At 48.8% G+C, this 26,890-nt stretch overlaps 1 protein-coding gene across 1 annotated transcript; it reads left to right on the top strand.

The window, feature by feature from the left end:
* The first annotated feature begins 288 nt into the window (after positions 1-288).
* ABCD1 (ATP binding cassette subfamily D member 1) lies at positions 289-24,356 on the top strand. Its single transcript, XM_053370597.1, has 10 exons — positions 289-1,433; positions 6,770-6,950; positions 9,530-9,672; positions 13,178-13,346; positions 16,864-16,958; positions 18,688-18,833; positions 19,394-19,539; positions 19,804-19,888; positions 20,682-20,807; positions 22,371-24,356. The coding sequence occupies exons 1-10, from the start codon at positions 495-497 to the stop codon at positions 22,591-22,593; spliced, it is 2,253 nt and encodes a 750-aa protein (XP_053226572.1). The 5' UTR covers positions 289-494; the 3' UTR covers positions 22,594-24,356.
* The last annotated feature ends 2,534 nt before the right edge of the window (positions 24,357-26,890 follow it).

Below are 26,890 nucleotides of genomic sequence, written 5' to 3'. Positions count from 1 at the left end.
ACCAACCCCAAAATAATGGGTTAAAAAACCCAAAAACGTCTGGATTTAAGACGAACGCCTGGACACATACGGTATTTACTATCTGGGTGGGTGCGATTGGTGCGGTGGACTCTAGCGGGGTCTAAAACCTCCGAATTAGAGCGATTTAAAGGAAGAGCAAAAGCGAGCGAGCTAAACCCGCGCGCGCTTCTTCCAGGAGCCCCCTAGTGGCTGCCTCGAGGAGCGCCCGTCTGTCGCCGTCCTCTCTATGGTGCCCTGAGGCTTTCTCTATGGTTCTAAGGGATGGCCATGGCTCAGTCCCCTCCCACCTAGTCAGGCTGAGGGCTGGGCATTGTGGGGTGAGAGCGGACTCTGGCTGAACAGCCAGCCCTGCCACAGCCAGGCAGAGAGCAGAGCACCCGAGCTGGAGGAGGAGGAGAAGAAGGAGTGGTGGGGGGGCAGAGAGGAAGCCAGGAACAAGGGGCAGTGCCCCCCACCCCACCCTAAGGGACACCATGCCAGTTGCCACAGCCAAAGTGGCAGCCAGGTTGGCCCAGGGGGTCACGGCAAAAAGAGCGGCGGTGGCACTCCTGGTGGCGGCGTATGGAGCCAAGAAGTTGTACCCAGTCCTGCGGCGACAGTGGGCTTCGTCTGACCTCCAAGTGAATGCCAACTCAGCAGGGCACCAGAGTGCTGAAGAGCCAGCCTCCAAGTGGGGAGCAGCCGATGAGGTGGCAGCATCTCCCCCTGGGGTGAACAGGGTGTTTTTCTTCCGCCTGCTGCGCCTGCTGAGGTTGCTGTTCCCTGGGCCACTGTGCCGTGAAACGGGGCTCCTGGCCTTGCACTCGGCCGCCCTAGCCAGCCGCACCTTCCTCTCGGTCTACGTGGCCCAGCTGGACGGGCGCTTGGCCCGCTGCATCGTCCGCAAGAACCCGCATGACTTTACGTGGCAGCTTCTTCAGTGGCTGCTCATTGCCCTGCCTGCCACATTTGTCAACAGTGCCATTCGATACCTAGAAGGGCAGCTGAGCCTGGCCTTCCGCGGACGTTTAGCGGACCATGCCTATCGGCTCTACTTTGAGGGCCAGACCTACTACCGCGTCAGCAACATGGACGGACGCCTGCGCAACCCGGACCAGTCTCTCACGGAAGATCTGGTGGCCTTCGCCAACTCCGTGGCTCACCTCTACTCAAACCTGACCAAGCCAGTGCTTGATGTGATTGTCACTTCCTATACCCTGCTCAGCTCGGCCAGATCGAAAGGAGCTGACACAGCCTGGCCCTCGGTCATTGCCGGCCTGGTGGTCTGCATCACTGCTAAGGTGCTGCGTGCCTGTTCGCCAAAGTTTGGCCAGCTGGTGGCTGAAGAGGCACGTCGGAAAGGGGAGCTGCGCTACATGCATTCCCGGGTAGTCGCCAACTCAGAAGAGATTGCTTTCTATGGGGGCCATAAGGTAAAGCAAGTGGGCAACGTGCCATGGTTCTTTGGGAGGAAAGCAGGGATCAGCTGATAGGAGGATTACTGGAAGCCAGGACTCCTGGGTTTCCGGACAGGGAATTATAGTGTAGTAGAACTGGAGAAATAGAGAAGGGTAGTTTATCCCCACCCTCTTTTGTTATATGTCTTTCCACTTTCTCTTCTTCCCCTGAGCTCCGAAACGGAGGCAGCTGACCCTGCCAGGCCCTGGGCCGGTGGAAGTGAAGTTGGCTTTATAGAGAGACAAGCTAGAGCTGAAACCAGCACCCTTGTTTACTTCCTTTTCTTTGTAGTCTTCTTCCTTGAATTTGTCCGAGGGCAAGGCTGAGGCCCTGACCTGAATTTATCCAGCTTCAAATCTGTCCATGTTCAGTAATCCTCCACCAGTCTAAATTTCCATAGAAACCTTTCTTGGTTTCTATTGCTCATGCTTGACTTCTGCCTCAACCATCAAAACAGCCCCAGGCGTTTCCAAGTGTGGCACTTAAGGATTCCTGCACTGCCTAGCGGAGGCGATTGGACGGCAGTTGCAGTGTGTTTATCAGACACCATTTCTGATCCCCAGATTTGGAAAAGCAATGGATCAGATAACATATAACAGTAACAGATGAGAGCTGGGAATCAGGGGATCTGGGCTCTTCCTGTTTTCTGAATCATTGTGAGGGTGGGGGGCGGGGGGGGGAAATGCTCTTATATTGAGGGTGATGGTGACTGAAGTTAATTGTCATTTTTATCACATGTCCACTGTAGTCACCCCTCTCCATTCCAGCCCAGCTGTGTCAGGAACATTCCAAGGCCGAAAACTCTCCTACCTTTGGCATCCTTCCCAAATTAAGGGTAATTGTAGGTCACATTCGCACACAGAAATACAGCAATGGGGCCAGCCTTTGTGCTTAAACATTTGTTAGAACCATGCAGATTTGTGCACACATGCACACACCTCAGACAAAAAGTTTATAGCAGCAGTTGCCCTTTAGGAAAAAGGAGTATGACCACTATTAGTCATGATGACATTTGAATTGTGTCACCACTTGTGATGTTTAAGACAATTATCTCTGAATGTTCAGGGTTTTCTTAGGGCTATTGGATGCATTTGTGCTGTGCCTCCAGCTGCCCCCTCCTCCACTAGTCTACCTACCTGTGGCTCTTCAGCATAAGATGGCCTCCCACCAGTCCTGCACTGCAGATTGGAAGGGTGGGGTACACAGCATAGGACAAAAATACTACTCCCATATGAAAGCCATTGTCAGAATAGCAGGACTGTGGCTCAAATACAGTAGCCACCCCATCCCCATCTCTTTGAGACAAGATCTGTTAGTTGTCTCCTCAATGGCTTTAGTAAGTGGAGAACAGGAAATGCTGATCTCCCTGCCTCATTAACTTTGCCCTCCCTATTAAAGTTGTGGTATTGGTGCAGGATTATCTCATACCCCTTTGCACCTCCTGTATTTTTTCAGGGTGTTATTAATTATTATTACCATTATTTATTAAATTTGTATATTGCCCTAGATCTGCAGATCTAATAGAATTACAAGATAAAAACCAAAACAAAAGATACATAGTAAAAATAAGAACAAGCCAATAATCCCCCCTCCCACAACACATTTAAAAGAGCATCAGATGTCAATCAGCGAAAGGCTTGGTTGAAGGGGAATGTTTTTGCGTGGCACCTAAAGGTGTATAATGGAGGTGCAAGGCAAACCTTCCTGGGGAGAGCATTCCATAATTTGGGAATCACAGGTAGATTTGGTTTGGTGCAATCCAGGCTCCCTGTCCCAGTGCGGCTGAACTAGCACTTTTGTAGATTTAACACCAGGCGAATTGCTGTTGTGAGGCTAACATGGCTTGTACCACAGAGTTGAAGGGACAGAGCATTTTCCCAATTTCAATTGCAGAGAACTAAGGAGAAGACTAGGTATTAGCACCACACCCTGACCTTCCAGTAGTTAATTAAAAGCTGCCATTGGCCATTGGGTTGCTGGCGCCTGGAACCAAGCGGGGCTGTGTTGTGCCGCCTCCTGTGCAGGCGCTGGCTGACATGACCCTTGGTGGGCAAAACCCCTCAATGCCTGCAGAGAGGAGCGCTGGGTCGGGCTTCCCTGGGGTCACCCTCGCTCCATCTGCATCCACTCACTGTGGACCTGGGCTGCTCTTGCTCCCGTCCAGGGAGCTTGGCACACTGAGCGAGGAATGAGCAAGCACTGGCCGGGCAGCCATTCAGTGAGGCCTTGGCATGGCATGGCCTGGAGAATGAAGGGTGGCATGGCCTCAGGAACGCGGCCTCTTCAGTTGCCAGCCTCTGCCAGGGACATGGTGGCAAGGCCAGTTTGGGCTCCAGGGTCCAGAATCCCAGGGTGGCAGGCAGGCAGGCAGGCAAGGATGGGGAGCCTGGGACGGGGCCTTCCAGGGTGTGCCTGGGTGGCAGTGGCGCAACCCCCTGGCAGGCTGCTTTGCTGCCTTTGCCAGGATAGGGATCCCTGCGGAAGCTGGTGGCTGCATGGAGGCGCCTGGTTGCACCCCTTCAGAATTTTGTGCCCAGAGCGATAGCCCCCCTGGCCATTGGCTGTTACTCTATGAATGCAAATACAGTGGTACCTCGGATTAAGTACTTAATTCGTTCTGGAGGTCCGTTCTTAACCTGAAACTGTTCTTAACCTGAAGCACCACTTTAGCTAATGGGGCCTCCTGCTGCCGTCGCACCGCCAGAACACGATTTCTGTTCCCATCCTGAAGCAAAGTTCTTAACCCGAGGTACTATTTCTGGGTTAGCGGAGTCTGTAACCTGAAGCAAATGTAACCTGAAGCGTATGTAACCCGAGGTACCACTGTATTGTATTGCTGCATCCCTGCATCTATGTGATGAAAACCCTGACAAACCATTTAGCACCAGTGAAGTGCTAGTAAAGTCTGGTTTTGGAACTGGGAATCCTTATTCAAAATGTGGCTTTTCAATTTGTAACCCAAAGTTCAGGGTGTGTGTTGCTATAGTACTTTTCTTATTTCTGTGGGCACACAGATAGTGGAAGCTGCACTTACTGGGAAGCAAGCCCCATTGCAACCACTGGAGCTTACTTCTGAGTAAATAGGCATAGGATTGTGCTATTAGAACAACTGAATTTTAGAAATATTCCCCCTACTTTTTATCCTTGGGGTTACTTTACACCTCTTTTCTCCTCCCTTTCAGAAAGGGAGGGACAATCTTAGGGCCAGTTCACATATTCAGGTACATCACTTGAGTACTTCTCACTTGACAATTACCAGTGACCCAACTTTTTTTTCTTTTTGTCCTTGTTGCTGTGTCTTTAACAGCACCTTGATTGGGCAAATATATGTAGATGAGGCTTCTCTTGTCATGGGGGTGGAGACTGCTGCCCTAGCTGCTGTTAAGGACACAAGAAACAGGGCTGGTTAAAATCTTAGAGTTAAAATCTCTAAGAGTTCTGTCTATGACAGCAGAGAATTGCAATGGTTCATTCACATATGTCAGTCGTCCCTTAATTCTGTAGTTCTGAAAAAAGACATACCGTACATGTAATGAACCAAACTGTCGTTCTGCCTCTTTCTTGTGGAAATTGCTCGAGTGCCTTTTAAGAGCTGGCTGGTGGTCAGTAAAGAAGGAAACTTTTCCTGACATGGAGATAAAGGAATGAGCAAAGCATCACCTGCCTTATTTATGCAGGTCAGTCTGCTGCTAAAAGCACTGAACCTGGTAGGAGTGGCTGCTTTTGAACCATTGAACCTTTTCAGCACATGTGCACAGATGAAGCAGATTCTCTAACAAAGAGGGAATGCTACCTCTGGCCTCCAGGGAGCGTACAAAGAAAGTTTGCAGCATTTGAAACTTTTTAGTTTCTAGCAGTTCGAAAGCACGTCAAGTGCAAGTAGATAAATAGGTACCGCTCCTGCGGAAAGGTAAACGGCGTTTCCGAGCGCTGCTCTGGTTTGCCAGAAGTGGCTTAGTCATGCTGGCCGCATGACCCGGAAGCTGTCTGTGGACAAACGCCGGCTCCCTCAGCCTATAGAGGGAGATGAGCGCTGCAACCCCAGAGTTGTCCACGACTGGACCTAATGGTCAGGGGTCCCTTTAACTTTTTTAAAGGTGACTAAGAGGTGGTAAAGGTAAAGGGACCCCTGACCATTAGGTCCAGTCGTGGATGACTCTGGGGTTGCAGCGCTCATCTCCCTCTATAGGCCGAGGGAGCCGGCATACAGCTTCCGGGTCATGCGGCCAGCATGACTAAGCCGCTTCTTGTGAACCAGAGCAGTGCATGGAAACACCGTTTACCTTCCTGCCGGAGTGGTACCTATTTATCTACTTGTACTTTGACGTGATTTCGAACTGCTAGGTTGGCAGGAGCAGGGACCGAGCAACGGGAGCTCACCCTGTCACGGGGGTTCGAACCCCCGACCTTCTGATCGGCAAGTCCTAGGCTCTGTGGTTTAACCCACAGTGCCACCCACGTCCCTTTTTAAGAGGTGGTATGATAGAAGTTTATAAAATTATGTATATCATGAGAAAAGTGGAGCTGTTGTGAACCTCCGTCTGTCTTGAGACAATGGAGTGTGCCTCTGGGGGTGAAATCAAACCAGTATGTTAGCACCACCAAAGTGACCTCCCTGGGCCGGCACAAGCCTGGGCAGTATGTCTGGGGGTCCTGGGCTGCCTAGATGACAAGAGGTCATGGACATCTAATGAAGCTGAATGTCAGAAGATTCAGAACAGATAAAAGAAATTATTCATTCACAGAGCTCTTAGTTAAACTATAGTACTTGCTTCCACAGGAAGCAGTGCTGGCCACCAATGTAGATGGCTTTCAAAGAGGGTTAAACAAATTCATGGAGGAGAGGGCTATCCATGGCTACTAGCGATCAGGCTCTGCGGTGCCTCCACAATAGGAGGCAGTACTGCTTCTGAATACCAGTTGCTGGGAATTTCAGGTTCTCTTGTGCTCATGCCAGCCTGCAGGCGTCTGGCTGGCCACTGTGAGGATGCAGGACTAGGTGGCCATTGGCCTGATCCAGCAAGATTCTTCTTTGGTTCTTAATTAAACTCCAAACATTGGAAGTAAAGCAGCAGTGCTTCTGAAATTAGAGCCACATGGAGATGCCCTCCATCTCAGCAGCTGCATTAAGGCCAAGTCTAAGGGCGTGGGATTTCAGCTGCCTGACTGAAGCTAAGCAGGTCGCAGTCTGGTCGCAGTCTGGATGGGAGACCTGGGAACCTCATAGGGGATACACCTGTATACAAATGATAAATAGTAAACATCTCATCACCCTGCCGAATGTCATAATGTCTCCTGGCCTCCCCTCCAGGTGGAGTTGTCCCTTCTGCGGCACTCTTATCGTGAGCTGGCCTCCCAGATCAATGTGCTGCTCCTAGAAAGGCTCTGGTATGTCATGTTGGAGCAGTTCCTCATGAAGTACGTGTGGAGTGCCGCCGGGCTGGTCATGGTAGCTGTGCCAATCATCACCGCCACGGGCTATTCTGAGACAGGTGAGTGGAGGCAGTTTTTGTAATTAGAATGGAACAACAGGGTGACGGGAGCATGTTGGGTGTCACTTATTGATATAGTAATAAAGTAAATAATTGTTTGTTGGCAGGCGATACTTGAGAATGCTTTCAAGATGCCAGATGAAGTGCCCAATACCAGCTTGCTTAAGAGGCTTAGGCAGGGCATCAGACTAGGCATTGCTGCAGATTCTCCTTGGCCCTCTGCTTGCCACTTTTGCCACAGTGAAGTACATATAACCACAAAATTGCAGAGAGGGAAGAAAACAGGATAGATGTGACATGGCAGCCCCTGTCTCAGCCACATCTTTCCAGTCCCGACCCCCCTTGCAGGAACAGATTGTCTGAGCAGTGAAGATGTGGAAGTGGCTGTAATCTTTGGGTTGAATTACAGATTTGGCAGAGTCTGGGGTCAGGACATTCAAAACAGCTTCAAAGTGACAGGAAGACTGTGTGATTTAGAGAAGAAGCTTAGGGTAGGGGAAGAAAATTTAAGCTGTTTTCCTGAATAACACAGTAAATGAATGTGCAGAATCTTAGATTGAACTGGGGCAGGAGATGATAACAAGGTGATTGAAGGTTGAAAGTAGCAGGTAAGGAAAGGGTTAAGCCCTGCACATCCACTGCTTTAGTTTAGAGCTGCACCCTTTGCTTGCTGTTTTGCACCTCTTTGGAAGATACTTGCATTCCTAGTCCCTTGGTCTTTGCTTTTAAAGGCCCACAACCATTCTTCACTCTCCCTGAGGTCAGTTGTTTTTGTGTGTACAGAACTGGAAACCTTCACTGCGCATGAAAATCACTAGCTATGGCACTGAACACAGATGTTGGTTTTGAAAAACGGCTGCAGCTGGGGAGATGTGAAGAGGAGACCCTGTTTTTCCTCCTTAGTTTTATAGGCAACAGGTGTCCTTGTGTTAATTGCAAGAGCTCCACTTATGGTGGAAGTGAGAGGAGTGGTAGCAGATTATACAGACAGCTCACAGTGAAACTTTACATGGGATGGAGTATTTAGAATGTTTAGAAGATTTTAGAATGTTGTATTATTTTATTGTTGTTAGCTGCCCTGAGCCCGGCTTCGGCTGGGGAGGGTGGGATATAAGTAAATTATTATTATTAATTCACCCTGTGTGTGTGATCCTGATTTCGTCAATGATAACTTGCTGGGCAGGTCGGCAGCTCACCTGTTCCATATATCTTCTTGAGTAATGATACCTAGAATGACATGAAGGGTGTTGTCAGACTGATAATCTTATAATGTCTAGGCCTAAACCTAGGCTAGAGCCCTGCTGCCTTATGCAACAATTTTCTTTCTGGAAGGTATTTTTCTCTCCTGTTGCTCAAAGTTCTGGTGAAATGACCCATCAGGATCAGCAGTAGGTGATCAGGTTCCTCTTCCTGAGTTTAAATCTAATTATACAGATATTTGATGATTAAATGTAAAGGTATTACAGAAACCGAAAGGCTGATCATCCCAGGAAGATTTGTTGCCTTCTTTGTTGTTTTCGCTGTGGGTGTCTGAGCTGTCCCTGCCCTCGCCTCCTCCTCCTCCTCCTCCTTGAAGTCTCAAGAGGATCTTTGTTAGCTTAGTCTCTGGGACCTGCCCAGTTAGAGTAGGAACTGAAGGTCCAGTGATCCAGTACAGGCTGTTCAGGGATTTCCTAATCTGGTTGCAGCTGTAGCATCTGCTACCAAGGGCCCCTCTGCTACCTAGATATTGTCTTAGCTGCTTTCTCCCATGTTAGCCAAGAGACAGACCAATGGCTATTTAAGCTACTCCTTCCTCCAGCACCCACATCTACAACAGGGAAGGCTCGCTCTGTCACCATATGTTCCTGACATTAGGCCCTGTATGCAGCACCACTGCCCTGCAAAATTCAAGGGGTGGCAGAACAAGAGAGGTGTTGCAACATCTTCCCCTCCAACATGTGTCTGGCCCCAACATTGCATACCCTCCAGCAGACATACCTGTTTGCAGGCCTTTGGAGGTGGAGGTTAAGGATGGAATAACCATTTTCCCCATGCTGTGTTGCTGCAGCTGTTTTGCCATTGTTAAGCTAATGCTATGGTTTTCAAGTATGGTTGGAGTTTTAGCTTAATGTGCTGCTCTAATTTGTTTTATTGATTTTGGAATGCACCTTGCCCTGGGACATATGGTGAAGGGCAGGTAATAAGCATTCCAAATAAATAAATCTGGCAAACAAAGGAAATATTTAAGGGAAGAACTCTGTTAGAACGTCTTTGCTAACCACAAGGGTGCAAGAGAGAATTAAAGAGCCTTTTCCTGTGCCTTGAAGCAAATGCCTCAAATGCCTACGGGAGAGGTTTCACCAATGCCAGTGATGCTGGCAGGAGGGAGTTTCAGAGTCCCCTGCTTATGTTTTCGTTCATGCAGGAAGTAATCAGTAGGCAAGTGTTCCTGGCCAGAGGGAAAGGATTCCAGGTGAGAGCATGTGATTTCCAGACAAACTCGGGTCCTAAAAACAGCTGTGGAGCTAGAAAATGGAGGGTAGAGATGTTGTCCTTGGAGTTTCTGCTGACCATGTCGGTTTCCCCTCCTATGCCAGACCCTGAGGCAGTGAAGCAAGCTGCACTGGACATGGAGGAGAATGAGCTGGTGAGCCTGAGAACCGAAGCCTTCACCACAGCACGGAGTCTACTGAATGCAGCAGCTGATGCGACAGAGAGAGTCATCTCTTCTTACAAAGAGGTACGGATGCAGCTTGGCTGCTTGGGTTGACCCAGAAGGAACTGGGTTGGTTTGATTATCAATTGAAGGAAGGGAATAAGCCACGTCGTTTCTGTTTACCTCTGAGGGGAAATCCTAAAATTGCACAACTCTGCAAGGCACAGCCCAAACCCAGAAGGTTGGAAGACCTGGGAGCACAATGTCCTGGCATCAGTTCCCAGTTGCACATCAGCCTCCTAGATTCTGCCTTACACGATCATGTTTTCCAACATCCACATGCATGATCTTTGTTTTTGTTTTTTTTAAAAAATAATATTTATTACTTATCCAACAATTTAAACACTACAAAAAAAAGAACAATACAAAAAGAAAAAAGAACCATACAATACAATACAAAAACACTACATAACACTAACACATGAAACTAACAAAACAAAACAAAACAAAAACAGTTTAAAACACACCACATGCATGATCTTTGACCTAGTGCAGTGCTCTAATACTTCGTGGGATTGGTTTTGATCTGTAACAGACCAAATGGTTCAAAGCAGACATCTAATTTTGCCCTCCTGGGACACTCTTTGCACACTCTTGGGACACACTTTGCACACTCTTGGGAATAATTCCCTTTGAACTTGGTGAGACTTATGTATAGGATCTGTCTAGAACATGGGTCGGCAAACTTAATTCCCTTTGAACTTGGTGAGACTTATGTATAGGATCTGGATCAGGCCCAATTGCCCTCTGGATCCGGCCTGCGGACAATCCTGGAATCACCACTTGGATCAGTGTGATCGTTTGGACTGCGACTTTTTTTGCAATTTTTTCGTGCGCCATTTCCTCCCCCCCCCCCAACACACAATGGTGGTGCCTCCTCCTGGCTTCTCCCTGCCCTGCGGAGGACGGGAGCTGTGCTTTGATTGATGCCAGCCATCCAAAGCCTCGCCACCCGCCTCTCCGTCCATGGCCGCGCTGTGGGCATTGTGACGGGTGCATCACGGGGCTTTGGCTGAAGCTTGGCGTGCCTGCTGGCCCTGCCACCTGGCACCCGGGAAAGCTGGCCCGGAAAGGAGAGGCAGCGCCAGCGGTGGCTCCCAACCGCAGGCAGAGCGGAGGAGGAGGTAGGAAAGCAAGGGGAGGTTTGGGGCTGGGGGAGAGAGAGAATACCCCCTCTGTCACATGCGTGTATGTGCGTGTGCAGTCTGGCCCACCTCTAGGTCTGAGGGGCAGTGAACTGGTCCCCTCCTAAAAAAGTTTGCTGACCCCTGGTCTAGAATAGCATAAGGTGGATCTGGAACTAGTGCGGTATTTGTGCAGGGATTTGTGACTCCCAATTGTTTAATAATTGCAGCAACAAAATGACATATCTTGCTTCCCAACCAGACTTCTAAAATGAAGAAACAAGGAGTAGATTTTTTACATGGAAGAACTGTGAACTCAGTTCAGTTCTGATAACTCAACACAATTCCCTGGGTTCAGTAGCTGCTCAAAGGCACCATGTTCTTTAATTCTTAGCACATGTATTCCAAACCAGGCTCCAATTGGTGGAGCTTGTTGGTTCTAGGGAAATGCAATGTATATTCCACAAATCTGCCCTTTCCTGGACCAGAACATACTGTATTTCCTTTATTTCATCACACACTCTAAGGGAATCTCCACATGACTGGTCTTTAAACCTGATTGAAACTCTGGTTCTTTACACACTATACCTTTAAAGAACATTAGGAACTTATTCTCCTCCCAAAAATCCTGGGCACTGTAGTTTATCCCTCACAGAGTTACATTTCCCAGCAACCCTTAACAGACTAGAGTGCCCAGAATTTTTTGAGAGAAAGAATGTGCTTTAAAGGTATAGTGTATGCATAAGCTTTGATTGAAATGGGCCAATGAAACTCCAGGTTAGACATCTGGGACCCTCAGTTAAAGAGATTTGAAACTTATTTACCGTATTTTTCGCTCTATAAGACGCACCAGACCACAAGACGCACCTAGTTTTTGGAGGAGGAAAACAAGAAAAAAAATATTCTGAATCTCAGAAACCAGAACAGCAAGAGGGATTGCTGCGCAGCGAAAGCAGCGATCCCTCTTCTTGTTCTGGCTTCTGGGATAGTTGTGCAGCCTGCATTCGCTCCATAAGACGAACACACATTTCCCCTTACTTTTTAGGAGGGAAAAAATGAGTCTTATAGAGCAAAAAATACGGTAAATGTGTTTCGTCTCGCACGCGCGCACACACACACACACACACACACACACACACCGCCCTGCCATCTAATGGCTTCCTCCTAACAATGCCAACTATGTGCCCCAGGTAGAGAGAAACTGCCAGTGGTTACTCACAGGAACTTCCTAGGGAACTCTGCCTTTGGAAACGTTTTCTTCTGGGAAGGTTGCTGAAGCAACCTCCTGCAACTTTGGGAAAGGACCTTGGCTCAGTGGTCAATCAGATGCCTTGCATCCGGAAGGTTTCAGGTTCAATTCCTGGCATTGCCAGTTAAAAGGATCAGATGATGGGAAAGGCTGAGATTTAAGACTCTTGCAGAGCTGCAAGCCCAACAATAATGGGCTACATATATGAGACCAAGAGTCTGACCTGCTATGTGGCAGCTCTCTCTACTCATTAGTGGGATGCAGTTCTGTGTGTGCTTGGGAAAAAGGAGCCTTGAGCTATATGGGAATTCTGAGTAATTAGGCATATTAAAACTTGACAGACTGAGCTGGTTTCAGGAGTCTGGAGCGAAGCCAGGAGGTCTGTAATATTAGTGATTGTTGTGGGGTTGTTGTTTTTACCTGTATGCTTGGAGTGATTTCCCAATGCTGGATACTCTGGGTAACACTCATTGACATCAATGGGTTTACTCTATGAGTTAATGGATATCAGTGGACTTAATGGGATCTACTCTCAGTGAGTAGATGACTAAACAACAACAGTCTCACTGAGAGTTGATGTTGTTGTTTAGTCGTTTAGTCGTGTCCGACTCTTCGTGACCCCCTAGACCAGACTCCTGTCTTCCACTGCCTCCCGCAGTTTGGTCAAACTCATGCTGGTAGCTTCGAGAACACTATCCAATCATCTCGTCCTCTGTCATCCCCTTCTCCTTGTGCCCTCCATCTTTCCCAACATCAGGGTCTTTTCCAGGGAGTCTTCTCTTCTCATGAGGTGGCCAAAGTATTGGGGCCCCTGCTTCAGGATCTGTCCTTCCTGTGAGCACTCAGTGCTGATTTCCTTAAGAATTGATAGTTTTGATCTTCTTGCAGTCCATGGGACTCTCAAGAGTCTCCTCCAGCACCATAATTCAAAAGCATCAATTCTTCGGTGATCAGCCTTCTTTGTGGTCCAGCTCTCACTTCCATACATCACTACTGGGAAAACCATAGCTTTAACTATACGGACCTTTGTTGGCAAGGTGATGCCAACATTAGTCTCAGTGAGACTAATGTTGGCTATTACCAAGAACATCCCAACTCCAGCCCTAAAAGCTTCGTGTTTCCCTTCTGGGCTAAGGTATGTTATTTGCTGCTTCAGGTGACTGAGCTGGCCGGGTACACTGCTCGCGTACATGAGATGTTCCAAGTGTTTGAAGAGGTGAAAGCCTGCAACTTCCGGCGCCCTGGAGAACTTGAGGAGGGTCAGGCTCATGCTGGGAGAGTGATGAAGCATGGTGTACGGGTAGAAGGGCCGCTCAAAATCCAAGGTAAGGCCTTGAGCTCCAGACTGTATTGGGCTGACATGGCACACCTGCACTGCTGCTGGCCTGGTAACTGCAAGATGCATCCTGCTAGATCAAGAGATGATGTTCACGTGGTGGCAAGGATCAAACCAAGATGGTTATCTTATTTACAATTACTCAGAAGTCCCATAAAACCCAATGGGACTTTCGGCCAAGTAAACATGCATAGGTATCAGGGTACAGGAACCCAGAGACAGCTGCATAGCTTCTGTCAGATCTAGTTCTCAGTGAGCTGGTAAACCTGGGCCTGGGCTATAGCACTTCGAATTGCAGGTAGGGGTTCCCGTGACTGAAGGCACTTCATTACAAAACAAACCACGTAGGAGCCACCTTGCCAGGGGTTCTCTCAGCTGTGTTCCTGCTTTTTCTTACTACAACTTGCAGGGGAGTTACTTGCGAGTGCTTTATTTTAGTTACTTTTTTTTGTACAGTCCAAAATAAAGAAAGGCAGCATGTCAGGAGGAGGGCTTCCCCCAGATAACAAGGGGGGGAGGGTTGTGTGGAGGTTTAAAAAACATGTTTCATATGGAGAGGACTTTTCAAGGGAGCTCTTGCACCAACAATCTAAAGTGGTACATTCCGGATGCATGTTTTACCACCTCGGTGAGAACTAGACCTTTCTGCCAGCAAGTCAGAATTGTCTCCTGCCTGCTTGACTGTGCATCTACTTTCTTTCCCCTCCTTTCCTGAGTTATGCACATAGCCCTTAGTAACTGCCAAGGAGAGGCAGATTGGTAATTGCTCTATAGCAGAATAGATGCTTGAGCAACATCCTGTACAAACAAATACTGATTTCAATTCTCGGAGTGCCAGTCCTTATGTAGCCAATATAGTATCACCCGTGCACAAGAGGGAGGCATTAACAGACTCGGGGGAACACTGCCATTTGAACTACAAAAGAACCTTTAAAGAAAGACATGCAAAAACACTGAGCATGCTCAATGGGCGCCTAACGCTGACTGTCTCTTGGGAGGTAAAAATGGAAAGATGGAGTGGTGGGAATCCTGAATAGGGAGCACTGCACTGCAACATTTTGTTCCAGGTCCAAGGTATGGGGAACCTTTGCCCCCCATGCCACTGCCATCTGCCTCAGCTGGCAGGGTTAGCTCAGCAACATCTGGAGGACCAAGGGTTCCCCACACCTGCTTTATGCTATGGACAACTAACCTATAAAGCATGGATAAATGAAAAGACAAAGGAAACACAACCCCAAACTACTTTTGATGAGTTGATGGCTGTGTCAGTTGCCCATCTCTAGTTGGGGAGTGGGCAGTCTGTGAATCCAGAGTCTGTGCCTGTAAGTTTTGTTTCTCTGCTGCTCTGTGTCCGCTCTTACTTCTTTTTTTGGTGTCCTGCTTCTCTTCTTGTTCTCTCTCTTCCACCAAACCCTTCTCTTTCTCCAGCATCATCTCCATCTGCCCCAAAGCAAGTTCACCTCCTCTTGTCTTTGCCCTCACATTTTACACCTCTCTCTCCATCTCTTCATCCTGCAGCCCATCACATCATGGGAGCAGGCATTGTACCTGCTCCTTGCTCTCTGTTGACAACAGCTTCCCTGGCTATTATTAAAATGTACAGTTCTAGGCCAGAGTCTGTGCTGGTAATTCTGTTTTGTACGTGTTTGTTAGATTTTTATCTTGTCTTTCTATCAAAAGAAATGGCTCAAGTGACTTACAGAGTTGAAATTTGCAAGTTGACAAGGCTAGGGCTGTGGGTATTCTGTTCATTTAAAAAAACCACAACCTGCTTAAATTGAGCTTAAATTCAAGGCCCTGGATAAATTATGCAAATTAAGTATATTTCTCTGATATGTTTTGCATAATCTATTGACAACATTGCACAATAGGTCCTGTTTCTGTTAGTCATGGGGGGTGGGATATGCTGGCAAAGGAGCCCCCTGCAGAGAGCAGTGTTGAACCCTCCACTCTTCAGCTGGAGAATGGAGACGTCAGTCCTGCTGGGTCCTACAGACTCCTCCACCCATCTTGCATCTGATGATTGGCAGATGTGTGGTCCCACACACCTGTCAAAGCTGGCTCATGGGGTTGAGGAAATAAAGATCTTAGCCCACTGGGCCAAAAAGACTCCCCACTCCTGCACTGCAAAACTGTTGCCTCAATGGCATTGTTAGTTCGGGAAAACGTGCAGAAAAGGGCATCCAGAGTGATCAGTGGGTGGAGCAACTTGCCCAGGAGGAAACGTTACAGCTCTGGGGGATTTTCAGTTCAGGGAAAAAAGTGAATAAGGTAGGACATGACTAAGGTTCACAAAATGCTGCATGACATGGAGAAAGACACATTTTCCTCCCTTCATCGCAACTCTAGAACTTGGAGTCATCCTGTGATGACGGGACATTCAGGACAGAAGTGCTTCTTCCCCAAGCAATAAGCAGTGAAATTCACTTGCTCAGGATGTGTGGACAGCCACCTTCTTTAAAGGTGGATAAGGGAGGATTAGGCTGCTGCTGGCTGCAAGGCATGATGCCTGTATGTGACCTCCAGGGTCAGCGTCTCTCTCCATGCCAGTTGCTGAGAGTAGGCCATTTCCCTCATGTCCTCTTTGTGGGCCTCTCAGCGGCATCTGGCTGGTCACTGGGGAAATGGGATGGTGGACTAGACAGACCTTTGGTCTGATCCATCAGGGCTGTTTGCATGTCCATTGGTTATCACTGGATCCTCTAAGATGGGACAGCTCTGGCAACCCTACCAGCTAATGGCTCATCCTAATACACTTCCTCACCTGTTATCCTGGCTTGATCTCATAAACAAATACCAGCTGAACCTCCTCTGACCTGACCGCAAGGTGACTTCCAGTTGGGTCAGATAACATGACCACAGTGGAAGGATAACTATTTGTCTCCTGTGCCTTGAAGGCTGAGGAGGAGTTTTGGCAGGTACAGTGTTCCCCACTTTGTATGAAGTGGCACCTGTCAAAGTTATGCCTCCCATTTGGTTTGCAATAGTACAGCAGCCCTCCTTTCCATCCCATTATTCTCCCTGGCCTGACTGGATTACACCAGCAGGGCTTTGGGTCCTGGAGCCTCTTCTGAAAGCCATGCTTTGTTCCCAGAAACATATAACATAAAGTCATGTGCATGTTAATACCAAATGGAGGAGTGCACATGAGCATGTGCAGACTGCCTTAATCTAACCAGTGAGCCATAGCCATTCCCTGCAGATCCAGTGTCAGAGAGGGGCCTGTCGCAAACCATCCTGAGGACTGAGATGGACAACATTTAGCAGATACAGGCCCCCCCCCTTGCATTCTTTCTCCATTCCCAGGCAAAGTCTAAATTTGGGCTTGAGGAAGAGAGGAGACAGGAGGAGGATTGTGAGAGGATGTGCTGCCCCCTTCTGGCTGAGCCTGTGTTCACTCTTGCAAGGGTTGGAACACTCTCTTTCATTGTGGATTTGATATCCAGTCTCTTCCTTCCTTCCCCCCACATCCCATCCCATCCCACCCCACCCCATTTTGCTTACAGGACGTGTGGTTGATGTTGACAATGGAATTGTCTGTGAAAACATCCCCATCATCACCCCCACTGGAGACGTCGTGGTCACCAGCCTCAATATTCGGGTAAGTAGTAAAAAACAAAGTTTGAAAGCGGGGAGCAGGAGCCGGGAGACTCTGGCTGAGTTGGCTGTGCCTTTAACAGTTGCCTGATATCCAGGAATTTGCATGTGATAACATGGATCCCTGTATTCCAATGCCATGAGAAGTTTGCAGATTTCTGCAGATCAACTTGCTCATGAAGGCACGGGAGCAGAGCAGACCCCATTTCCATTTTTGCTACTGGTTGCTAAGCCTGTTGTATATTATTGCTTGGAATTCTGTTCTGTATTGTTGCTTGAAAGATATAACCTAGGGCAGAGTTCTAACATTGAGAGGTTTCTAATGCTGAAGGCCTGAAAGAACCTTCTTCAGATTCAGCAGGGTTGTTAAAAGAAAGATGGAGAGAAGGCTGGGCTGAGATTGCAAGCTTTTTTGTCGGTAGGAGATATGAAGCAGCAAAGTTGAGGGAAGGGGGTGGGTGGGACAGAGAGTCCCTGCCAGTGCTGCTGACTTTGCAAGGTCAGGTAGGAGGAGCAGGGGGTGTGGCGTTGGGGGGGGGGTGATAAGACCTTGATCACTGCCTTCTCTTTATTATATTTTGCAAGAGCATAGAAAGAGCTGGAAAATCAGCCAGAGTACAGGAGTGGGGCGAGAGAGAGAGAGCCTGACGTGGCTCAGAGATAGTTGTCAGGGCACCATAGGGGTAATGTCACTTGGCAGGTGGCCTAAAGCGGCTGGCAGATCACAGATTTCTTACGTTCTGGGCCATTTGGGGTGGGAGTGGGGCCAGGTTCCCAAGGCAGGGGAGATGAATCTATCCTCCAAAGGCCGAGGAGAGATGGGGCAGGGGAGTCTGGCCTTTACAGGTCCAAGGCAACCAAAAGTGACTTACAGCCAACCAACCAAACTAACAACAACAAAAACATAGATACATTAAAACTGGGGGGGGGGGAACAGTGCATTAAAAGCATCCCACCCACTTCTAAAAGGCCACAGATAGTGAAAGGCCAAAGGCCTGGCTATAAAGAAAAGTTTTTGCCTAGCACTTAAAGATTTATAATGATGGTGCCAGACGAGCCTCCCTGAGGAGAGCATTCCACAAACCGGGAGCCACCACAGAAAAGGCCTCTTCTCATGTTGCCGCCTTCCAGACCTCTCATGGAGGAGGCACACGAAGAAGGGCCTCCCATCATGATCACAGGGTTCAATTCAGTTCATATGAGGAGGGGTGGTCCTTGAGCTATTGCGGTCCTGAGCTGCTTTATAGGTCCAAGCTAGTGTATTCCTTCCTACAAACCTGCCTGGGCTCTGAGATCTTCTGGGGAGGCCCTTCTCTTGGTCTTGCCACCCACACAGGCACACTTGGAGGGGGTGCAGGGAGGGCCTTCTCAGTGGCTGCTCCCAGGCAACTTTGGAACTCCTTCCCTAGAGAAGCAAGACTGGCTGCTTCCCTGCTGTCTTTCTGCTGTAGGTGAAGACGTTCTTGTTCCAGTGAGTTTTGGGGAACTGACTGCTGTTCCCAGTGCTGTTTTTGTTTTGATGTGATTGTATTTTTAAAAAATACACATATATACATATAGTTTTAATTCTGTTAATGTTTAATTGTTTTTCAGTGATTTTTACCTCTCTATGTTTTTAGCTGTTCTTTTTTATCTGTAAGGCACCTTGAGTCCCTGTCAGGAAAAAAGGTGGGTGATAAATAATAAAACAATAACAATAATCAGACACACTGCTCTCTGATGTCTTCTTGCAGGTGGACGAGGGCATGCACCTGCTTATCACTGGCCCAAATGGCTGCGGGAAGAGCTCACTGTTCCGGATCCTGGGGGGACTCTGGCCGACATATGAAGGCATCCTCTACAAGCCACCCCCACATCGTATGTTCTACATTCCACAGAGGTACAAAGGACCAGTATTCAGATGTCTGCAGGGAAGGGAAAGGCGGGTGATACAATGGAACAAAAAAGAGAGAACCTAAGACTCCTGGTTGCTCTTCATGGGGCTGAATGTGTTAAAATTAGGAAATAGAATCATAGAATTGTGTAGAGTTGGAAGGGATCTCAAGGGTCATCTAGTCCAACCCCCTGCAATTCAGGAATCTCAGCTGAAGCATCCATGACAGATGACCATCCAGCCTCTGCTCTAAACCTCCAAGGAAGAGTCCACAACCTCCCGAAGGAGAGCCTTCCAATGTGGAATAGCTCTTGCCTTCAGAAAGTTTTTTCTGATGTTTAGTTTGAATCTCCTTTCTTGTAACTTGAAGCCATTGGTTTGAGTCCTACCCTCCAGAGCAGGAGAAAACAAGCTTGCTCCATCTTCCACGTTGTTTTAGCATTTGCGTGTTTGCCGTCCTGGCTTCCTTGGGAGGAATGGTGGGATATAAATTGTTGTAGTTGTCATATTAATATATTTGCACACCAAGGAATGTTATGACTTGTCTGCTTGGTATCTCATGGTAGGCCATACATGTCCGTGGGAACCCTGCGAGACCAAGTGATCTACCCAGACACTGCAGAGGACATGGCACGGAAAGGGAAGACGGACACTGACTTGGAGCGGATCCTGGGCATTGTCAACTTGAACTACATTGTGCAGCGTGAGGGAGGTGGGTGCAACCAGGAGAGGTGGGATGAGCATGAGAGAGAGAGAGAGAGAGAGAGAGAGAGAGAGAGAGAGAGAGAGAGAGAGAGAACACAAACCTTTAATTCATGGGAGACAAATGGGGAGGGAAATTGTCATTTCTGCTTCCTTTGCCTCTGGCTGTGTGGAGCAGAAAGTGAATGGGCAAGCAGGGCGAATGGGAGGGTCTGCTGCACCATCTGCATTGACCAATGAAATCTCTTACCTTTCCATCCATGGGCGGGGCCAGGCTGGGAAGCAGTCAGCGACTGGAAGGATGTGCTGTCTGGTGGCGAGAAGCAGCGCATGGGGATGGCCCGCATGTTCTACCACAGGTTAGTGCCTACAAGTGCAGTGAGAGGCCTGATTATTGGCCGCTGCTGCTATTCTGTGCATGGGATTCAGCTGCATTCCAGCAAATTCACATAGAGTAATTAAAGTGGCTTTGGCAGTCTTGTGCAACAAACCTACTTCTTTAAAAAAAGGGGGGGTTTCAGTAAGGAAAGTGACAGGAAAAAGCACTGGGAAGCAGGAGAGAAGAATCGCTTGACGCAATGTTTGTATAACCTCTTGGCAAATAAATCGGGGTGAGTGCTATTTAAGCAGCAGATATTGCATAACCTTCCCACAAACTTTGTGCAAAGAAATGAGGCAGTTTGTCTGGAATCAACCATAATCCCTCTAGCAGAGGACTAGCCACAGTGTTGTGCTTTCCAGACCTTGTGTACTACAACTTCAATCAGTCCTAGCCAGCATGGCCAACGATCAGGGAAGATGGGGTTTGTAGTCCCGCGACCCCTTTTCTCGCAGTCCCTCTTGCATTTTTGCTCATCCTGCTGCCAGCTGAGGATGGGAATGCAGTGTGTCCTTCCGTCAGTAGAAAGGCAGCAGAACCAAAGCTGAGACCAGCGAAAGTCACACCAGGGGCAGGCCAAAAGGATGATGTTGGGAAATACTGCCAGGATCACAGCTGAAAGGTGGAAGAGGCACAGATTGGATCAGGAATTGTGGAGGGGGGTGCGGAGGGGAAGGTGGAGGACTGCAGTGTAGGTGCGGCCGTGTACAGACTGGCTTAGCCAAAGAGCCACTTTGGGGTCTCTCATTTGGGCTGCTGCTCTTCCTCCCTAGGCCAAAGTACGCTCTCCTGGATGAATGCACCAGTGCCGTCAGCATTGATGTAGAAGGCAAGATCTTTCAAGCTGCAAAGGATGCTGGGATAGCATTGCTCTCGATCACCCACCGACCTTCACTCTGGTATGTTTTGTGCTCTACCTACAGTCTTCTGCCTGGTATGTTTCTTTTGGCCTTTCTTCCTTTGGAGCCCCTTGATCCAAGGACTTTATATACATCTATCTCACTCTTCCATGGGGCTCCCAATGGTCTTCCCTCCGAGTTAGTGGTCTTCCCGCTTCCCTTTAATGATTCTACAGTACTGGGTGCTCTTGGATCACTCTCCTGTCCTGCTCAGGGAGCTTCCTGTCTACAAGACCAGGACTTCCAGGCTAGTTAGTTGGAGTCATTTGGACACATGTTTTCTCCCTTCTTGCCCATCAGCTGTTTGTGGAGTCAGCTGTGCCACACACTGGCCCATGAGTGGGGCTTTTGAGAGAGCAGGGAAGGCTGGGGAGATCCCTGCAGCAGTGTGCCTCCTCAGGCCCTCAGTCTCCATGGTGGTACACCTCTGCCACAAATGGAGCAGTTTCTCCACATACCTGATTTACCAGGCAGGAGTCCTGTGGGCCACCCCTTATTCTCTGTCTCTCTTTCTCATACAGGGGACAGGGAATTGGAGAAGGAGGATGGGGAACCATCTGAGCATTAGATGAGAAGTGGACTGGCAGGCTTATAATGCCTCCAGGAGTCTGTCCACACTTCTACATCCATTTACTCTGCTTCTACCCATCCCTGTGATTGTGCATGCTTTTATATCCCCCCCCCCTTTCTCCCCAAGAAGCTGGAATGCCAGATCACCCCACCTGCCAGACCCCCCAGTATCAGAGTCAGTATCTCCCCATCCCAGCTTTCATCATACCCCCAAACCTCAGTTGCCACTGCATGAACCCCCTTCCTCCTCTGGTTCACACTTGGCACTGCCACCCAGACAGGGTAGGAAAGGGTTGTGTCATTAGTGAGCCTGGAGGCAGGCCCTGTCATTTCCTCTGTGACCAGTAGAGGCTGCCATAGAGCGGATCACCTGTCTGGTGCCCCTTTGCTCGACCCGGACAGGGAAAGAGGGGTTTTGGAGGAGGACCTAGAATAACCCACCGACTCCAAAAGTCCTGTGTCTTTAATAAACCGAAGCTTTATGACAGCAGAGGATGCACCTGCTAAAATCTTCCTTTCTGCACACATTATGAAAGGGACAGGAGACTGTTTTTGCATAGAGTCTGGCTGCGCCTGGGCCTGCCCACCTTGTCCTTTCCTGCCCCCAGAAGACTTCCTATCCTCCCCGCATCTCTCCCTGTTTCCACCGCCCCTCCAGTCCCTGGCTGTCTCCCAAGCAGGGAGTCACGTCCCCAGCAGGAAGCCGTGTGGGCGGAGGGGGGCATCAGAGTCTCATCCCTGGAGACTGAGAGCCGCTTTGTTCCTGACTCCCCCAGAGACAGCTCAGCGGAAAGATCCCTCCCCAGGAGCAGGCAGGGATGCCAACCCCACCCACGCAGAGGGCACTCGCTGGACTCCGAGGAATGAGGGGCAGCAGCGAGAGCTGCAGGCCAAGCGCACGGGGGTGTGGGGTGTGGAGAGATTGCTGGGAGGCCCGGAGCAAAGCGTAGCACAGACCAGCATCTCAAGCAGCCCTTCCCTCTTCCCTTTCAGGAAGTACCACACCCACCTCCTGCAGTTTGACGGGGAGGGGGGCTGGCGTTTTGAGAAGCTGGACCCCGCAGCCCGTCTCTCCCTGCGAGAGGAGAAGCAGCGCCTGCAGCAGCAGCTGGCCGGAGTCCCCGAAATGCAGCAGCGTCTCAGTGAACTTTGCCAAATCTTGGGTGAAGATACGGCCTCTCCAGAGGGACACATCCGAGAGAGCCAGGCACCCTGAAGCATCCCCTCACCATTCCTGCCCCGGCCCACTCGGCTGAGTGCGCAGTAAGAAGATCCCGGCTGCTTTCCTTTCCTCCTGGGAGCTGCAGAAGAAGGCCGGCTGTTGCCCTGGCTGCTGAAGGAAGAGTCATGTTTTCTCTGCTGGGGCATCGCTTATTTCTGGCACCTGTTGACTGTGCCCTTCGCCACCTTCTCTCACTTAGCCTGCCTCGTTCTAGGACTGGAGGGAGGGAATGGGTCACCCCGTCCTGACAAGTGACTCTGAAGTTTTTTCTCTCTCTCTCTCTCTCACACACACACCTCACACACACACAGTGCCTGAATATCCCAAGATAGTAACGCCAAAGCGTGGGTTTTGTTGCCCCACTGCCATTCTCTGCCCTCTGCATCTGTGGATGTTTTGAAGCGAGCTTCCAGCATCAGCCACACCTCAGAGGCCTGGAAGGTTCAGCGGGACCGGTCTCCGCCTTTCTCCACACAAAACAGCCGCACAACATTTGATACGAATCCAAGCCATGAATGTAGCTCTTGCACCTTTCTCCCTGGTGGCCTCCTTTTCGCCACAACTGGGCTGTAGAAGCTGGTTGCATAGGGCAGCACCAAAACCCCCTCCCCTTCAGCCTTTACCCCCTGAGCTCCTCTTGAGGAAGCCTCCTTACCTGGACACCATGTGGGTGACATGGCAGCCAAGGGAGCAAGTTAGGAAATCCACGTTGCTCTAGATCAGTAATTTTCAGCAGTTTTCTCTGAAACCTTGCTGTTCCTCAGAACTTACAGAGAGCTTCCCAGTGAGAAGATGGGTAAGTTATGCAAGGCAAGCGGTCAAAAAACCTCACCACGACATCTTTGACTGACCTTCTACAACTGTTTCAGAATGTGGGGTTTGTTCATTTTTCTGGGGCAACAGTTTAGGTCTGCCTCATGCCCTTACAAACGGAGTGTGTGGCCTAAGATGCCTCTCACACTGCAGGGGTCCCAGACACAAATTGGGTCCTCGGCAGATAAGCCAATATGGAGTCCCCTGAGGTGGGAAGCCTTGAAAGCCACGGTCCTGGGCTGTCTTGGGCCCCTCTTGCGCAACTCTGTAGAACATAAAGCCCTTCCTGAGGCTTTGTCCTCGTGGCTTCTAATACTTTAGTCCCTTAATTTTGAGGGACTGGTCTTCCCCGTGAAGGCCAGCTGAAGGCCCTGTGCCATTTGCTTAGGGCACTTTCTATGGGAACTTGCTGAGACTTGATTTCCATACAGCTATCCTTTAGGACCTGTTCTCCTTGAAATAGCAGGAATTCTCCTGGGGTCATTTCCCCTCGTTTTCTAAAGCAGTGTGGAGGTGGAGGTAGAGAAAGAGATGTTTTTGTATACAGACAACAAGGCCTCAGCCAGTGTAGCTGCATTAGTTCAACTGCACAGCATATATCCACATTAGGAGGAGTGCAGCAATTTGGGTCTTGCCTCTTGCCATGTGTGTGATGCGATGGAGAGAGGGAGTGTGTGGCAAAGGAACTAGGATTGCTGGTTGTCCCCTATTTCACTTATGCCAGTGTTAGTCTGCACAGATGTGTCTATTCTTAAAAACTGAGCCGCCTTTTAATTAGTCATGAAGGTGATTGCTGCTGTTGTTGTTACTGTTGTTGTTGTTGTTGTTGTTGTTATTGTTAGAAGACTCACTGCCAGTTGTGTTTTCCATGTGAAATAACAGACCAGCAAGCTATTAATGATGTGTGCTCCCATGTCCTTTAAATGCACATTTAGCTACAGCCATCACGCAGTTATTTGTTTTAAATATTTCATCCATTGGCTTTGATGGTGGGGCATCAGGGTTTGCCTCATGTACTAGGTTCTCTCCCCTCTGCCCTTTTGCACGGGTATTTCCTCCTCTCCCCGCTTGCCTCCCTTTCCCAATCCTGCTGCTTCCAAGCACACCTCATCTTCCTAAGAAAGCAAAGAAGATGCATGGTTGCTTAGGGGAAATGAACCCTCGGCTCTCCCTTCGTGAAACATCTTGCACTGGCCTGCAGTCGTGTGGCCTACCATGCTTGGCCCTTGAACTTAACTGGCAGCATCAGAGTCTGGCAAACCACCCACTGTGTTAACTTTCCCACAGTGCTCCAGAGTGCCTGACGTAGCAACACTTTGCATGGTGTGCAGCAACTCAGGCCCAGCGGCTGCTGACACATAAGGCCTTAGCCAGAGGGGAGGGGGCTCTTCCGGGGGAGGGGGCTCAGAGCTATACCAGCCCTGCAACCTGCATTGACTAAATCTCTGTTTTTGCAAAAAACAGAGCAGAAGGCATTCTTTGACAATGAGGCTGGTAGGCTGCATTAAGCTGGGTGGCAGGCCTGATTCCACAGCTCTGTGCCCAGGGACACCTGGCAACTGGCCCTCTGGCACCCCCCCCCCCAGGACTGGCACCTGGAACCCTGCTTGTCCTATGGGGGAGCCATCCCGGATTGGGATAGACATATTGCTCTCAAATGGCATGTTGCTTTTGGAGGAGTAAAACCACAGCTTGGCAGCCCACAGCCTGCAGGTTTCATACAACCTTCCTGAGGCTCCCTGTGCCCCATGAAATTGCCACTTCCAAATTTTGACATGTCATTGTGGTGGGGGAGGACATTGTGCAGGGCAGATCATCTTGAGATGCTAACAAGGGAAGCAAGTTCGTACAGTGTTTTGCAGGCTCTGCTGCCTAGTCCAGCCATGTTCACAGAGAGGCCACCTCAGTCAGAGTGTGCTCACATCTTCAGAGAACCAGATAAATTCTTAACGTAATTTCAGTCAAATAGTCCAATGAGTTTTCCTTTCCCCAAGGGCAATTGCTGACATTTTACAAAGCACAAGGCCCATGTCGCCAGCCAATTTGGGCGCTGGGGAGGTCATTTCATGCCCCACACATCACCACCATACCCAGCGTCTTTTAAGTGCCACACTGGAGTTATTAAATATTTTTTAAAATCTGTATTCTGCTTTTTTACAAAAGTAAATTCAAAGTTGCTTACAACAATCAAATATACAGACATGAAAACCAAATCCACAAAAATGCATCAAACCCCATAAAATACCAGCATCACAAAAACAAATGGATCTGCACCTGTCAAGGAAAGAGATGGTAACAACCTGACAGAGTAAAAGTGCACTCTTTTAGTTTGCTGGCAGTCATCTCCTTAAATATATAAACACATATATGCTTTCCTGTGAATTTTTTTAAGCAAACAGCAGAGCAAAGAGAAAGCTGAAAGAAACTTTCTCGATGTTGTGTTAGTTTTATACTTGCCAGGAGCTTGTGTACATGTGACCATCAAAAGAGAGTGCCCCCACCAGAAGTTAGAAGTAGTACAGCGCACTCTGCCACATTCTTCTGCATATGTGTGTGTTGCCATTGGTTTCTCCTGTATCTGCTTCTGATTTGCTCTCTATGTTTGCAAGTCTCGTCATTGCTGCAGCTTCCTGCAAGCCTTGAAAAGAGAGCCTGGAAGTTCAGGGCTGTTGTGTTTTCTGTCTGTCTCTCTCGCTCTCATGAGCAGCTCCTTGTATTGGCCGCCATTGCCTAGGGGAGCAGCGGCAACACAGGTTCTTCTTTTGTTCCTGATCACAGACCTGCCTGGCTTAGCTACTCCAGCCAAATTTTAAGGCAAGCCATTTGCAAGTGTGTGCATAGCAACACCACAATCCTATTGGAGAGAAAATAAAATCTCTGCATTGTTCATTCTGGAACAGCTCTGAAACCCTATAAATACATGCAAAGAGATGGGACTTCCCAAGTGGGTCCCAGGTGTTTGGAGTGAGGAGTTTCAACTTTTTCTTCCTCTCCTCTACTTGATTGTATAAACTGCTGATTTATTTAATTGTAGTATGTCTGTGTGTTTTGTAAGATGTTTTTAAAACTTATTTCTGAATTGTCTTCGGACCATCTTTTTATTTTTATTTTTAGCCTGCCATCCACTTCGTGCCCTTCCCAGTATGAAAGCCCCACAAGTAAACAATGTGATACTATTGCCTGGCAAGGGGGGGGGGGAGAGCCAGAGTGTGTGCCATGGAGGGCTGAGCATGTGTCAAAATTCTCAGTGGAATGAGGCTGTTCCCATCTGCTGGCTCTGATGTCAGAATTTTACAAAACTATGCAACAAAGACTTTCTTTCTCTGCTGTTATGTACGTGCAAAACTGCCACCCCACTCCCCCTTTCTCCTACCCTCACAGTGCCTTTTATGCTGGCAGAAGCCAGGTTTATTCAGATGCTGATAATAAAAATATTATAGATCACAAACATCTGTCCGTGTGATTCTGGATTCTGGGA

Source organism: Podarcis raffonei, chromosome 17 (genome assembly GCF_027172205.1).
Source record: "Podarcis raffonei isolate rPodRaf1 chromosome 17, rPodRaf1.pri, whole genome shotgun sequence".
Lineage (NCBI taxonomy): Eukaryota > Metazoa > Chordata > Lepidosauria > Squamata > Lacertidae > Podarcis > Podarcis raffonei.
This window is presented reverse-complemented; position numbering and strand designations above follow the sequence as displayed.